Source organism: Erpetoichthys calabaricus, chromosome 6 (assembly GCF_900747795.2).
Source record: "Erpetoichthys calabaricus chromosome 6, fErpCal1.3, whole genome shotgun sequence".
Lineage (NCBI taxonomy): Eukaryota > Metazoa > Chordata > Cladistia > Polypteriformes > Polypteridae > Erpetoichthys > Erpetoichthys calabaricus.
The window spans coordinates 212,020,282-212,036,125 of record NC_041399.2 but is presented as its reverse complement, the minus strand read 5'-3'; the positions used below and the strand labels follow the sequence as shown (position 1 = coordinate 212,036,125).

Here is a 15,844-nt window from a genome sequence, read left to right as displayed (position 1 = left end):
GAACACAGGGTCACGGGGGTCTGCTGGAGCCAATCCCAGCCAACACAGGGCACAAGGCAGGGAACCAATCCTGGGCAGGGTGCCAACCCACCGCAGCTTTTGAGTTCGTGCCTTCCATAATTCCAGTGAGGGAGTGAGATGATCGACTCCCGTGAACAGTCGAGAGGGGGGCGGGGGGTTGGAGGAGACCGGGGCGATGGCTTTACAGCGTGAGGTGGCTCGTGGTTCGTGTTCTCGGTAGAGTAGTTGGTTTGTATGTTTTGGGATACAAAGATCGCTGTTAGGTGTAAAAGAAAATTGGTAACTGCGTGGTAATTACAGTGAGAGAGTGAGATGATCAACTCCCGTGAACAGTCGAGATGATCCTCACACTCACGAAGTAAGGAGCAGTGCCACGTAAGGTCCTGTCGTTTCAACCCCCCAGCCCCAAACTAAACCCCCCCCCCCCCCCCCCCCCCCCCCCCCCCCTCCCCACGGACATGCAGCACATATCGATGCCGCTCTCGAATGGTGAGACGGGTCACTTTTAGCTGAGTAAGCAAAGCCCCCTCCCCTCCCCCTTTGACACGCGAGTGTAAGTGGTCACGTGTGCTCCGTGCACATTGTGTGATCAGCTCTGCTTCTTCTCTCCCCAGCGCATCCTCCACACCCATCAGCGCAGCTCCTGTTTCCAACCAGCAACATCTGGATCTTCTCGTCGTGGCGAGCGCCACGGCACCAATCGCGGCAGCGGCAGCACTGCGTGCGAGCGGACGCGTCTGTCTTTGACAAGAAGGAGGCTCGCCCGTCAAATCCGCCTTCAACAAAGGATGCGGCTCTTAAACACGGGCGGTGCAGAATGAACCTTTTCACATACGAAGCGTTACAGAAGATGCCAGATAAACGAGGATTTCTCTGAAACAAACAAAAAAAAAAAAACGGAGAGCACGACTTCACCCTACTAACACACACACACAAACACACAGACGGCACATCTTGAAAATCCGTGTCCTCGGGCCGCTACCATGAAGAAGATGATAGGCTAGGTCTTCGGGTTCGTTCGTATAACGGACATCTGTACTCAGCCGAAGCTGATCTGACTGACCGACGCCCCGCCAGGACTGTGATATGGCAACGTTTCACTAAGGCTTGCCTGCGATGTTCTCCATTCAACCAGACTGAGCACCTCGCTCCTGCTTTTGGGGACCTGATGCTCAGATGATCTTCTGCCGCCGACGATGTGAGCTGAATCGCGCAGATCATGGCATGCGGCTCTTTCAAGTTTCCAATACGCCTTCCGCTCACCACCGCTAAAGAAAATGGGGATCAAGTCCAGGAATGGTGTTAGTGCTTCGGCAGAGGAAAAGGACAAAAAGGCGGGGCTGACGGGCGACTTAGACCAAGGCAACTTGGGCTTGGGGTCCGGAGCCGATAAAGATGGAACCCTCTTGCTGGTGGGGCCCGGCAGAGAAGACTTCAAACGAGGATCTCAGGGTCTGGGGCTTTTGGCCAAAACGCCCCTGGGTTATGGTAGACCTGTCAAGAGGAATAATGCAAAGTATCGGAGGATTCAAAACTTGATCTACGACGCGCTGGAAAGACCCCGCGGATGGGCGCTGCTCTACCACGCGTTCGTGTGAGTAACCAGATGAGTCGTCCTGGAGGGCGTGGGGTCCTCGGGGGTGGAGACCGGGGCGATGGGTTTACAGCGTGAGGTGGTTCGTGTTCTCGGTAGAGTAGTTGGTTTGTTTGTTTTGGGATACAAAGATCGCTTTTAGGTGTAAAAAAAAAAAAAAAATTGGTAACTGCGTGTTAATGGACGGCAGGGGACGGACAGGTGAGGTGTGAGCAGTACGTGTCAGGCAGTAGCAGGGTGGTCTTATAAGACTACGAATTAATACAAAGACCACAAGTTCGAAGAGTGGGTGATAAATAGAAAATAATGAAGTAAAGTAGCAACAGGGCGTGCGCGTCATCCGTAACTGTCTGTCTGTTATATAGTGCCTTTCATATCTATCTATCTATCTATCTATCTATCTATCTATCTATCTATCTATCTATCTATCTATCTATCTATCTATCTATCTATTATATAGTGCCTTTCACATCTATCTATCTATCTATCTATCTATCTATCTATCTATCTATCTATCTATCTATCTATCTATCTCTGATAGATAGAAATGAAAGGCACTATATGATAGATAGATAGATAATCATATAGTGCCTTTCATTTCTATCTATCTATCAGATAGAAAGATAGACATGAAGGCACTATATATCTTTACTGCAGCACATTTAACATCTAAGCCAACGTTTCTCCACCTTTAAGTATTTGCGACCCGAGTTTTCATAACAGTTTTAATCGCGCCTCCCTAACGTTTTTTTGAAAGGAGCCCACTAATACCAATTTGTTCTTTTTTAATTAATGATATATCATAGATGCATATTTTATTATACCTACTTAACTTTTATCGACATTTATCTAACTCTATACTTGTTTTTCTTGTATCAGAATGTAGTTTAAGTTAATTTGTTTTGGTTTCAATAGATGGATTTTTCATATTTTCGATTCTTGTTTTCTTTTTTTCACATCTTCGCGCCCCCCCTAGGGGGGCCCACCCCACAGTTTGAGAACCACTGATCTATTTCATAAAGCACTTTCACATCTATATATTTCATGTTACACCTTTAATACATATGTTTTAACGTCTATTAATATAGTGACTTTCACGTCTATCAAATTTATATTGTTTCTTCAACATCTGTCTAATTTATATAGTGAACGTAACATCTACCTTAACTTGCATCTTTCACATGAAGCTACTTTTATAGTGCCTTTCACATTTATTTATTTCACACAGCACCTTTAACAGCCATACACATTTTACATAGTGTCTTTAATGCCTATCGTTTCATATTGCACTTTTTAAACAGCTTTCTATTTTATATAGGACCTTTAACATTTATTTTATGATGTATTTCACATCTATTCTTGTAGTGCCTGTCACATCTATCTGTCTATGTACCTCTAATCATGCCCTTAACATCTATTTCTATCTATCTATCTATCTATCTATCTATCTATCTATCTATCTATCTATCTATCTATCTATCTATCTATCTATCTATCTATCTATCTATCTATCTATCTATCTATCTATCTATCTATCTATCTATCTATCTATCTATCTATCTATCTATCTATCTATCTATCTATCATATAGTACCTTTCATGTCTGAGCCCGCCGTGTCTTAACACCTTGTGGTTTATTTTTTCGAGTGCCCACATCTCCACCAAGCAGTTGGCGCAGAGGCTTAAAGTGTCCGACGCTTTCTTAATTACTCTTTGTACTTCGTGGTTTGCTCTTCACGAGTTATTGCACGAGTTATGGGATCCCAGAAGTGGCTAAGCTGTTTTTTTTTTAAGTTCCTGTGGTGAAGAGTGATTTCTGTTGCCATTTTAACTGGATGTGAGATGATATCCAAACCTGATTTCTTGTATATTTTAATCATTGTAGGGATATCCTTGCTATTCCCCCCCCCCAGAAGGAAATGTGAACACGAGTTGTTTTGTGTTTGGGTGTTTTTTGTCTTCTCCTAACGTTACGCTACACTCTGCTCATTTCATTTTTTAAGGCAGTCAATATAAGTGCATACATTTGTTTTTATGGTTTTTGATGTGTGCCGCTTCTAAATGTTGACGTAATGAAACATTTAATTTCCCAATCCTTTGTTTAAAATAATTATTAGCATTATAGGACAGCTAACGGGTGGCAAAGATGTTTCAGTAATTTTTTGGAAAGGCCCTTCCAGTTAAAAACATGAACTTGAAGAAGACGAGTGTTGAGTACGGGGTCCTTGGGGCTTTCTGTGAAGTGTTGTTTTTTTCTTTCCATCCATCCGTTTACTTGACCTGCTTATTTATCGTGAGGTCGCTGGGCAGATGGAGCCGATCCCAGATCATTGGGCACAAGGCAGGAATGATGCTGGACAGGGAGCCAGTCCATCGCGCGCACACACACACACACACACACGGGTCAATTTAGCAACTTCAATCAACCAGACCTGCATGTTCTTGGACTGTGGTAGGAAATGTACACAGACACAGGGAGAGCAGGCAAGCTCCACGCAGTGAGCACCTTAAATGCCAACTCCGGTCTCCTTATTTCAAAGCCGCAGCTGTACCACCATGCCACCCATGTTTGTCTCCATTCTGTTTCAATTCATTTTTGCCCTTTCAACTTCACCATCTCCTTCCCTCTGCTTATCTGAATGATGGTTTCAGTAAGCTGACCAGACCACCATGTCCTTAGCTAGTTCTTCGATTCCCAGATGCCCTCAGGCCAAACCCTCCAGCATCTGCTTCTCGGTGTTCTCCCGGTGGGCCATGCTCCGCTGTGTTTAACTGAATGTCTTGTCTATTTAGTTTTCCTGTCCCTACATTCTGTTCAGTCCAAAATACTCTGAAGACTCAATGCGTTACTCTTGTATGACTTATAAAATGAAATGTCGTATTCATGGGCATAGATGGTGTGTGGGGTGGGGGAGATTTCAGGTTTGAACCCCACCTTGAAATCGTGATTGATCACAGACAGAAATATGAGTTATGAACTTTTCCATGCCCTGCCTGAAATTAATTCCCGGCTCCGTCCCTGGGGTATTGCTTAACATACAGTGCCAAGATAAATTATGTGAATCGCTTGGAATGGCCTGCTTTTCCTGGATTAATTGGTCATAAAATGTCATCTGTGTCCGTATTTAGCTAATTAGCAAAAATCTGGACAGTTAGTTAGGGGCTCCCCTGAGGACTGGGTGGTTTATCCCTGGTTTTCTAGGAATTACACCAAACATCTTTCTAGGATAAGAATTTGTCCAACCCTAGATTAGGGCATGAGAAGAAGCTATAAAGTGTCCCACACCAACCCTCAGTAAGGAGTAAGAGCTCACGTTTGGGAATGAGTGACGTCACAATTTTACGGCACCTTGAGCAACGAAATGTGGGCATTTTGTACTTTCCTTGGAGGTCATGATGATGCGTTTTACTTTCTGATACTAATAATAAAGCTTCACCACAAAGATCATAATAATCATCACCAGTCCTTTAGCGGGCATCTGGATGAGGCTTCCCTTGGAGCCATTTTTCTCCTGTAGGTACCGATGGGTTTTGGAAATCCCATGCGATTTGCTACCAGCTGGTTCGATCTTGATCTCGGTGTCACTTTGGCCTCCATTTGATGTCATCCTCAACTTGACGTGCCCAAGTTATCTTCACCGCATTTCGTTGTACCTTCCAGGTTCTTGGGTGGTTTCGCCACAGTCAGTTGGTAAGGGAGATGGTTTTCATCCATTCTGCATACACGGCCAAACCAGCGTAGTCTTCTTTTCCGAATTTCCTCAGCTATGCTGGGTTGTTGGAGTCATCGGATCTTTATCATTCCATTTCGTAATAATAATATGGACAGGAATGCACAACCTACTTCAGAATGTTGGGGCATCAATTGGGTGTCCCCATTTAATTGGCACAAAACAATGAACCAAAACTGTGTTTGATGGCCCAAATAACAGAAAATGATGGTGTGTTGACCGATTCGACAGAAAAGGGTTCCTCTTTGGGAGGTTTGGATATCACATATAGTAGCAGCTTGATCCAGACCAAGTTCAGGATCAAACAATAGACCACCTCCTCAGGGGATTTTGTAATTTTCTAGAGCTGATCCCCCAACCCACCCAACACCAGCCACCAGAAAGGCAGGGCCAGCCCAGGGTGCTATGCTTGGGTCTGTTGTCCTCTGTTTGGTCGATAATTAATTGGTACTGTGGGTAGAATGGGAAAAACTATTAGCATACCCAACGTGGGACTGCTTACCTCAGCAGAGCCAGGAAGGGGATCCACAGGCGCACATGTGTGACAAATTAAAATACAAAGTACTCTAAGGGACGCAAGTACGTTCAAAGAAAAGGTTTATTCCACCCTCATGAAGTACTCAAGAATCAACTTCATTGTAACATTATGAATAATACGTGTGGACAACAGACGGGTATCGGCAAGAATGATACGGAAGATCCTAAGGATGGTAGTGAGAGCAGCTATGTTATGTGGGCTGGTGATGGTGAGGCAATGCTGGAGGTGGCAGAGTTAAAGATGTTAAGATTTGCATTGGGTGTGACGGGGATGGACAGGATTAGAAATGAGGACATTAGAGGGTCAGCTCAGATGGGACGGTTTGGAGACAAAGTCAGAGAAGTGTGATTTGTGTTGGTATGGACATGTGCAGAGGAGATGTGCGGAGTAAAATGAGAGAAGGGTACTAAGGATGGAGCTGGCAGGCAAGAGGAGAAGAGGAAGGCCCAAGAGGAGGTTTATGGATGTGGTGAGAGAGAACATGAAGGTGGTGGGTGTGAAAGAGCAAGATGGAGAGGACAGAAAGATCTGGAAACAGATGATCCACTGTGGCAAACCCTAATGGGAGCAGCCGAAAGATGAAAAAGTGGTTATGGTAGACTCATGAACGGAGATGTTCATCTGTTCTAATAGATAGATAGATATACTTTATTAATCCCAAGGGGAAATTCACATAAATGCTAATGATTCCTTCAAGCCTTTAATCTTTCATCGTGCCTTTTCAAGTCATCTTGGCTGGCACCCATGTCTAGAGAGAGCAGCCACAGTGCCAAACCATTTCCACTTATATACAATTTGTCTAACTGCGGACAAGCGAAAATCTAAACTCAGTTTGAAATGGCTTTGTAACTCTTTCCAGCATCTTGCAAATCAACAATCTTTGATTGTAGATCTTCTGGAATAAAATTTTACATTAGCAGATGGTTTCTGTGAATAACAAATTCATAATGTTTGAGCCTCTTTGTTGGTCGAAGCATCTCTAAGCCACACCTCCAGTCTCGTTTCATTGGTTGGACTCCACGTTTGCTACCTCCTGACTGCCGTTCGTGTTTGTTGAAGCCATCAGCTGAGGGGTTCAGACTTTTTCCACCCTCAACCTGTGAATATTTGAGTGGAGTATTCAATATATTCAAGAACAATGCAGTCACTTGTGTGTTATTAGATTGTGTTTGTTCAGAACATATTTTAGGACAAAGTGCAGTCATGTGAAAAAGTAAGTACACCCCTGTTCAACATATTTAATCAGGCAAATGTTAGATCTCCACACAGACAGTGCCTGCAGATAAAGGTGACCTACTTGAACAAATGACACATCAAATTGATAAGGTGGATTCATTCTCATAATCTAAATGAGGAAAAATGCAAATCTGTCACATAGCAAAAGTGAGTCCATCCCTCCCTTTGTCACCACTTCAAATCCATCTAATTAGAATCGGGAGTACTGGATGAGGGGGCCAATGATTAGAACTTCCTTGTAGAGCATTCAGGTGGACCTGATTATCTTATTTAAAGTGCAAATATTGAGGGTCTGGAGTTCTCTTTGCTGTTGACACCTGTGGTGTCATCATGCAAAGATCAAAAGAGCTCTCTAAGGCCTTCAGAAAGAAGGCTGTGGATGCCTAGGTGTCTGGCATTAGATCACCCCATTATTTGAAATCAATCAAATGAAATCAGTCAACATGGACACTAAAAGAAGAAGACGAGAAAGTTCAGCATTTTTGAAATGGTAATACTTAGACAAATCCTAGGTGTTTACGGAATGAAAACATCAGGTGCTCATTTGGGATCAAGTTTGATATAATATTTAAGATCCAGAAGAGAAGGTTGTCATACTTTGGACTTGTAGTACGTATGACAACAGACAGAATTCCTCAGATTCTTTCACTATGGCCGTATTTATGGCAAAAGACCTGAAGGAACACCAAATAAGCATTGGCTGGACAACATCAGAGAAGACTATCTATAGTGGAGGCTGAATGACTGCTTCAGGACAGACAATGATGGGGAGTCACCGTGGATAAGTCGTCGGGGTGCGCTTACATCATGGTAGACAAATGGAAGGAATCATTCCAATGTAAGGAAAATCATCCACAAGTGGCTTAGATCCCGTTATAAGTTTGACGGTTCACCGTATGATGACTCAGACCAGCTTCACCACATCTCTCTCGCGCTCGTTCTCTGTAAGTCACTAAATTGTACGCGACCATTATCTCATCTATCTCCCCATCAGCCGGAACATCTCGGCTCGTCTTTCTGACTGCACTGCTTCTACACACAGAGCAGCATCAAATTTATTTATAAGATGGTTCCGTGACATGGAGTGTGACACACTTCACCAACACTTAAGTCACAAGCCACTTTTTAAATTATTTCTACCCAGTCCAACCATTTCAAAACTTCCAGTTTGCCTTTTAAGGATACCACAGCACACTTCCATTTTTAAGGATACTACAACACACTTCCTTTTCCAGCTCATTGTGATATTCAAGATGAAGAGTTAATGAACTACAGAAATGTATAAACACAAAAACCCAAAGGGAACAAAAGAGGAGAGCATGTGTATATACGGTCGGCACTGGTGACCCACTGACAGTATCTGAGGAAAGTGATTGGAAGGAGTTTGTGAGTCACGCCCACATTCCCAGAGTCACCAGCTCCTCGGCTATTTGTGCGGTACAATCGATGTTAAAAGTTTAGTAATTACTTGTTCGGTACAGTATTCACAGCAAAGCTTTTATGAATTATAAGAGAAGTAGCTTATTACACTTGAACTGTGTGCGCAGATGGTCTTGTTCTACTGTACTCACTTCGGTCAATCGGTATGCAGATAATTGGAGTTTTACTGAATTCACATTGACTGATCACTGCACATATAATTTGGGTTCTACTGTACTCACCTCGATTAATCTTGGTGCGGATAACCTTGTTGTACTGTATTCTTATTGGTTAATTTTTGCGCAGATGGTCTTGTTCTACTGTACTCACTTCGGTCAATCGGTATGCAGATAATTGGGGTTCTACTGAATTCACGTTGACTAATCGGTGGACAGATAATTTGGGTTCTACTGTACTCACCTCGGTTAATTGTTGTGTGGATAATCGGGGTTCTACTGTGCTCAAGTCGATTAATCTGGGCGCGGATAATCTTGTTCTGTATTCACGTTGATTAATCTTTGTGCGGACGATGTGCTTCTACTGTACTCACCTCGATTAATCTTGGCACGGATAATCTTGTTTTACTGAATTCTTGTTGATTAATCTTTACACGGATGATCTTGTTTTACTGTACTCACCTCAGATAATTGGCATTCTTGTGAATTCATGTTGACTAATCGGTGCATGGATAATCTAGGTTCTACTGTACTTGCCTTGGTCAATCGGTATGTGGATAATCAGGATTCTACTGAATTCACGCTGGCTAATTGGTGCACAGGTAATTTGAATTCTACTGTACTCACCTCGGTTAATTGGTATGTGGATAATTGGGGTTCTATTGTAATCACCTCGATTAATCTTGGTGCGGATTATCTTGTACTATATTCTCATTGATTAATTTTTACGGGGATGATCTTGTTCTACTTTACTCACCTTGGTTAATAGGTATGTGGATAACTGGCATTCTAGTGAATTCACGTTGACTAATCTGTGCATGGATAATTTGGGTTCTACTGTACTCACCTCGGTTAATTGGTGTGTGGATAATCGTGGTTCTACTATACTCAAGTCGATTAATCTGGGTGCGGATAATCTTGTTGTACTGTATTCATGTTGATTAATCTTTGTGCGGACGATGTGCTTCTACTGTACTCACCTCGATTAATCTTGGCACGGTTAATCTTGTTTTACTGAATTCTTGTTGATTAATCTTTACACGGATGATCTTGTTTTACTGTACTCAACTCAGATAATTGGCATTCTAGTGAATTCATGTTGACTAATCGGTACATGGATAATCTAGGTTCTACTGTACTTGCCTCGGTCAATCGGTATGTGGATAATCAGGGTTCTACTGAATTCACGTTGACTGATTGGTGCACAGGTAATTTGAATTCTACTGTACTCACCTCGGTTAATTGGTATGTGGATAATTGGGGTTCTATTGTAGTCGCCTCAATTAATCTTGGTGTGGATAATCTTGTACTGTATTCTCATTGATTAATTTTTATGGGGATGATCTTGCTCTACTGTATTCACCTCGGTTAACTGGCATTCTAGTGAATTCACGTTGACTAATCGGTGTACACTAATCTGGGTTCTACTGTACTCACCTCAGTTAATTGGTGTGTGGATAATCGAGGTTCTACTGTACTCGACTTGATTAATCTTGATGCGGATAATCTTGTTGTACTGAATTCACGTTGATTAGTCTTTGCTCGGATGTTCTTCTACCGTACTCGCCTCGGCTAATCAGTGTGTGGATAATCAGGGTTCTGCTCTACTTACCTTGAGTTCTCTAATTTCTTAAGCTCTTAGCAATTTTTCTTGACTGCGATTTTGTCTCACGCTTCCCAGGTTTGGTTACTGTTATTACTCGTCTCCTTGTTCTGACCCTCGGTTCGTTCTTTGGATGACATCTTATTCTTCCAGTTATACAGATATTGTTCTTGTCAGTCATGGTGAAGAGAGAGCTGACTTGAAAGGCAAAACTCTCGATTTACCGGTCAATCCCCCACTTATGGCCACAAGCTTTGAGTAGTGACCCAAAGAACCAAAAGCACAGATACGAGCAGCTGAAATGAGCTTCCTTCACACAGTCTTCTGGGCTCAATCTTGGGCAAAGGGTGAGAAATGCAGACTTTCAGGAGGAGCTCAGAATGGAGCCACTGCTCCTCTAAATTGAAAGGAATCAGTTGAGGTTGTTTGTGTATCCGATTAGGATGCGTCCCATGACACCTCTCTGCAGATGGGTTTCAGGTATGCCCAACCTGGAGGAGACCTTGGGGAATACCACGGACATGCTGGAGAGATTATATCTCTCCACTAGCCTGGAAATGCCTCGATATCCCTCCTGAAAAGTTGAATGAGCATTGGATTAGGATGCCTCCTGGATGTCCTGATGGTTTAGGATGGTGAGAAGACCTTGTGGCAGACCCCAAGACCCTCTGGAGGGATTATTGGCCTTGGTATCCGAGTCCGAGAAGGTCAAGTCAAGTCAAGTTGGGGAGCATGCACTGGTACAGTGTGTTGCCGCACCCACTACATGACAAAACAACTCGGGATTCGCCCCAGGCAGACACGTGGTCCAGTCTCATCCTCTGGAAATGACCCTCTATCCACCGCAGCCAGGTATTACATGGGCGACCCCGTGGCCTGGTCCAGCCACTCCGGTCCCCAATAATGAGGATCCTACGAGGAGGATCACCCTCTGGGAAACGCACCACATGGCCGTAGTATCGTAACTGACACTCACTCATAATGCAGGTCATGTGCCTCATTCGGGACTCCATGAGCAACACAAAGTCAAACCAACGGTACCCAAGGATTTTCCAGAGAGACACAGTACCAAAGGAGTCCAGCCTTCGTCTCAGGTCACTGGATAGCGTCCATGTCTCGCAACCATATACAGTGCATCCGGAAAGTATTTACAGCGCATCACTTTTTCCACATTTTGTTATGTTACAGCCTTATTCCAAAATGGATTAAATTCATTTTTTTCCTCAGAATTCTACACACAACATCCCATAATGACAACGTAAAAAAAGTTTACTTGAGTTTTTTGCAAATTTATTAAAAATAAAAAAACTGAGAAATCCCATGTCCATAAGTATTCACAGCCTTTGCTCAATACTTTGTCGATGCACCTTTGGCAGCAATTCCAGCCTCAAGTCTTGTTGAATATGATGCCACAAGCTTGGCACACCTATCCTTGGCCAGTTTTGCCCATTCCTCTTTGCAGCACCTCTCAAGCTCCATCAGGTTGGATGGGAAGCGTCGGTGCACAGCCATTTTAAGATCTCTCCAGAGATGTTCAATCGGATTCAAGTCTGGGCTCTGGCTGGGCCACTCAAGGACATTCACAGAGTTGTCCTGAAGCCACTCCTTTGATATCTTGGCTGTGTGCTTAGGGTCGTTGTCCTGCTGAAAGATGAACCGTCGCCCCAGTCTGCGGTCAAGAGCGCTCTGGAGCAGGTTTTCATCCAGGATGTCTCTGTACATTGCTGCAGTCATCTTTCCCTTTATCCTGACTAGTCTCCCAGTTCCTGCCGCAGAAAAACATCCCCACAACATGATGCTGCCACCACCATGCTTCACTGTAGGGATGGTGCCAGGTTTCCACCAAACGTGACGCCTGGCATTCACGCCAAAGAGTTCAATCTATGTCTCATCAGACCAGAGAATTTTCTTTCTCATGGTCTGAGAGTCCTTCAGGTGCCTTTTGGCAAACTCCAGGCGGGCCGCCATGTGCCTTTTACTAAGGAGTGGTTTTCCTTCTGGCCACTCTACCATACAGGCCTGATTGGTGGATTGCTGCAGAGATGGTTGTCCTTCTGGAAGGTTCTCCTCTCTCCACAGAGGACCTCTAGAGCTCTGACAGAGTGACCATCGGGTTCTTGGTCACCTCCCTGACTAAGGCCCTTCTCCACTGATCGCTCAGTTTAGATGGCTGGCCAGCTCTAGGAAGAGTCCTGGTGGTTTCGAACTTCTTCCACTTATGGATGATGGAGTCCACTGTGCTCATTGGGACCTTCAAAGCAGCAGAAATTTTTCTGTAACCTTCCCCAGATTTGTGCCTCGAGACAACCCTGTCTCGGAGGTCTACAGACAATTCCTTTGACTTCATGCTTGGTTTGTGCTCTGACATGAACTGTCAACTGTGGGACCTTCTATAGACAGGTGTGTGCCTTTCCAAATCATGTCCAGTCAACTGAATTTACCACAGGTGGACTCCAATGAAGCTGCAGAAACATCTCAAGGATGATCAGGGGAAACAGGATGCACCTGAGCTCAATTTTGAGCTTCATGGCAAAGGCTGTGAACACTTATGTACATGTGCTTTCTCAATTTTTTTATTTTTAATAAATTTGCAAAAATCTCAAACTTTTTTCACGTTGTCATTATGGGGTGTTGTGTGTAGAATTCTGAGGAAAAAAATGAATTTAATCCATTTTGGAATAAGGCTGTAACATAACAAAATGTGGAAAAAGTGAAGCGCTGTGAATACTTTCTGGATGCACTGTAGCAAGACAGGAAGCACCAGGACTCAAGACTTGGACGAGAAGGTGGTGGGGGGAAAAGGCAAATCTGGGAGTCTTTGTTTGGACTGCTGTCCCCGTAATCCGGCTTGGTAGGAGATGGATGGGATATTTAGGAAAACAATGAATGATATTGAAAGTGAAGAACAAAGAACTTGAAATAAGCAGTTTAGACCGTGGATTATGTAAGACAAGGAACATTTCATTTTTCCATGGATGTTTACCATTTTATGACATCCCTGACTTGAACATGAACTAGAGGAGAAACCCCACCTTGACCATAACAGATCAAAAACAGAGACAGTTGTACCAGAAATGTATATTTAAAATACTTTTACTTTTAAGATGTTTTTGGATGCATTTCAGCAAGTGTGTAAATTTAATGGAGGAGAAGAAGAAAAGAAAAATAAATAAGGAGAGACTCGGCGCTGCTCCCAAGCCATTAGAGCGTGGCTGAGTATGGCCCCTTTTCAGGCAGATCAGTGAACAAAGGCCGTCTGCCAATTTTGTCAGCTCTTTGAAGCTGAACCTGTCATGAAGATGGCCATTATGGATATTTAGCCGTTAAAGTGGACAGCTGACAAGATGCTGGAGACTTGGTTAGATATTAAAGCCAGCTCAGCCATGCTAACTCTCTGTGTTTGAGCGACGTGCAGGCCAACGCAAAACCAAACAATAAATCTGAAAGTCTCTATGGTGTTGCTGCACACCACTCAGCTCAGACCAGATTCTCATCTCTTCATCAGTATTGGGTGACCCCTCTTTCTGAGGGTGAGCTGAGAAGACTCTGCCAATGCTGAAGAGGATAGTGACCCACTAAAGGGCCAGATTCAGACTAGAGATCCTGACGGCCAGGGGAGCACGGAGATACGTGCAGGGTGGGAAAGGGTCCATGTGGCGATCATTCAAAAAGACACGAAGAGGAACAGGCCTCAAGTTCAAAGTCCAGATGGGCCTAAAGCAGGGGTCCTCAGTCACGGTCCTGGAGGGCCGCAGTGGCTACAGGTCTTCATTCCAGCCAGTTCCCTAATTAGAACTCAGTCCTTGCTGATAATGAAACTTGATATTTAATTCTATGCCCTGTTAGCGCGTTCATTCATCAGAGACAAACGTTAGTTACATTGTAGAGCAGGGGGTCCTCAGTTACAGCCCTGGAGGTCCACAGTGGCTGCTGGTTTTCACTTCAACCAATTCCTTAATTAGAACCCATTTATTTACTAATAAATCAATATGTGCATATCCACCATGAAGTATTCGTTGAAAGGACCGCTAAGTTTAAATCTGTTCTGGTCCACAAAACCCATGGATTTGTTCTCAGAGAAGGAAACACTACAGTGCAATTAAAATTTTTCTTTAATGAATGAAAGCACTAACAAGCCAAATAGTTAAATGCCAAGTTTTGTTTTCAGCAAGGGCTGTCATCTAATTAGGAAACTAGTTGGAAGGAAAACCTGCAGCCACTACGGCCCTCCAGGGCTGTAATTGAGGACCCCTGGCCTAAAGCAACCAAATCAAAGAGAGAATAAAAAAACAAAAATGAAGACTGTAACCACAAGAGGGCACCAGAGAGCCCCAAACATTAGACCCAGCAATACACCTCACGTTATTAGAATAAAATAAGTAATAAAATAAATAATAAAGGCGCTTCATTCACTCCCACAGCACTTAATACAGTATCTCCACAATTATACAAGGTGAACTGCACTTGCGTGGAAAGGTCAGAGGAAAGAGTGCATTAAAGGCGTAAAGATGGTGGGCCACGGCACAGGCATTATACTGTACAGTACATCTAAAATTTTAAAGTAGCATTTCTCATTTGATGGTCCTGAAAAATACAGTGCTCTCCGGTATTCTGAAGGAGGTAGACTGAGAAATGGTGAGTTTATGAACCATGAAAGTGGTGCATGGAACAGATGGCTTAATAAATTGTTACGACAGAATCCCCATAGTTGTGACAACAGTTATTAAAGATTATTAGGCGTATTCATTTTATGGCAACTTCTGAAAAGCTGTGTTGGGTCTAAAGAAAGGACCACCTGCTAAAACTTTCATGTCGTCAGTCCGCCGGCCCCTCTGCTCCGGTGTCCCTTCTGTGTGAATCAGCAAGCGGGCAGGACGGGCTGGACGCCGTTAACCTTGAAAAACTGGCAGAAAGGTGACATGTTCTAAATCTGCTTAGACACAGGAATTTCGAGAGTATTATTGATTTTGAATTTGGTCATTTTATTATTATTATTATTATTATTATTATTATTATTTTTATTTCAAAGTTTAGAAAATGTGGGTTAGCATCGAAAAGGGGAAAGTGCAAAAGGAAGGCAAGTCATTGCGCTAGTGACACTAGGAGGGGCACAGTGACAAGTTGTGGTCACAGCAGCTCACTTGGGAGAGACTTGTGTGAGAAACGTTTAAAACAAAGATTTTACACTTTGAGTGCAAGGAGGAATTCTGAATTCACATTTGACATTAGCACTCATCGGGAAGGCTGAGACCTTCATGTTAAAATATGGGTGGTTACGTGCAGATATTTGAAATAATTCAATGCTTAGCATATGGCGGAGTCAGCGACGTTACAGACATGTTGATGTCAAAATGATCAGTTTAATGTGTTAACTGGCGTCTCAATTACAAGATGACACATTTTAGTTTGTTTTACTCAATACTCTGTCTGTGTGTGTGTGTGTGTGTATTAGTATTACTGTCTGTCTATCTATTATATAGTGCTTTTCACATCTATCTAATCTTACCAACTACGCTAAAATCTATC

General features: G+C 43.3%; 1 protein-coding gene across 1 annotated transcript in view; it reads left to right on the top strand.

Moving 5' to 3' along the window:
* The first annotated feature begins 1,229 nt into the window (after window positions 1–1,229).
* The window catches only part of kcnq3 (potassium voltage-gated channel, KQT-like subfamily, member 3), a 279,579-nt gene continuing 264,964 nt past the window's right edge, over window positions 1,230–15,844 (top strand). Inside the window, exon 1 of the mRNA XM_051929023.1 lies at window positions 1,230–1,615. Coding sequence (XP_051784983.1) covers window positions 1,299–1,615 — 317 coding nt within the window. The 5' untranslated portion in view covers window positions 1,230–1,298. The remainder of the gene's footprint in view (window positions 1,616–15,844) is intronic.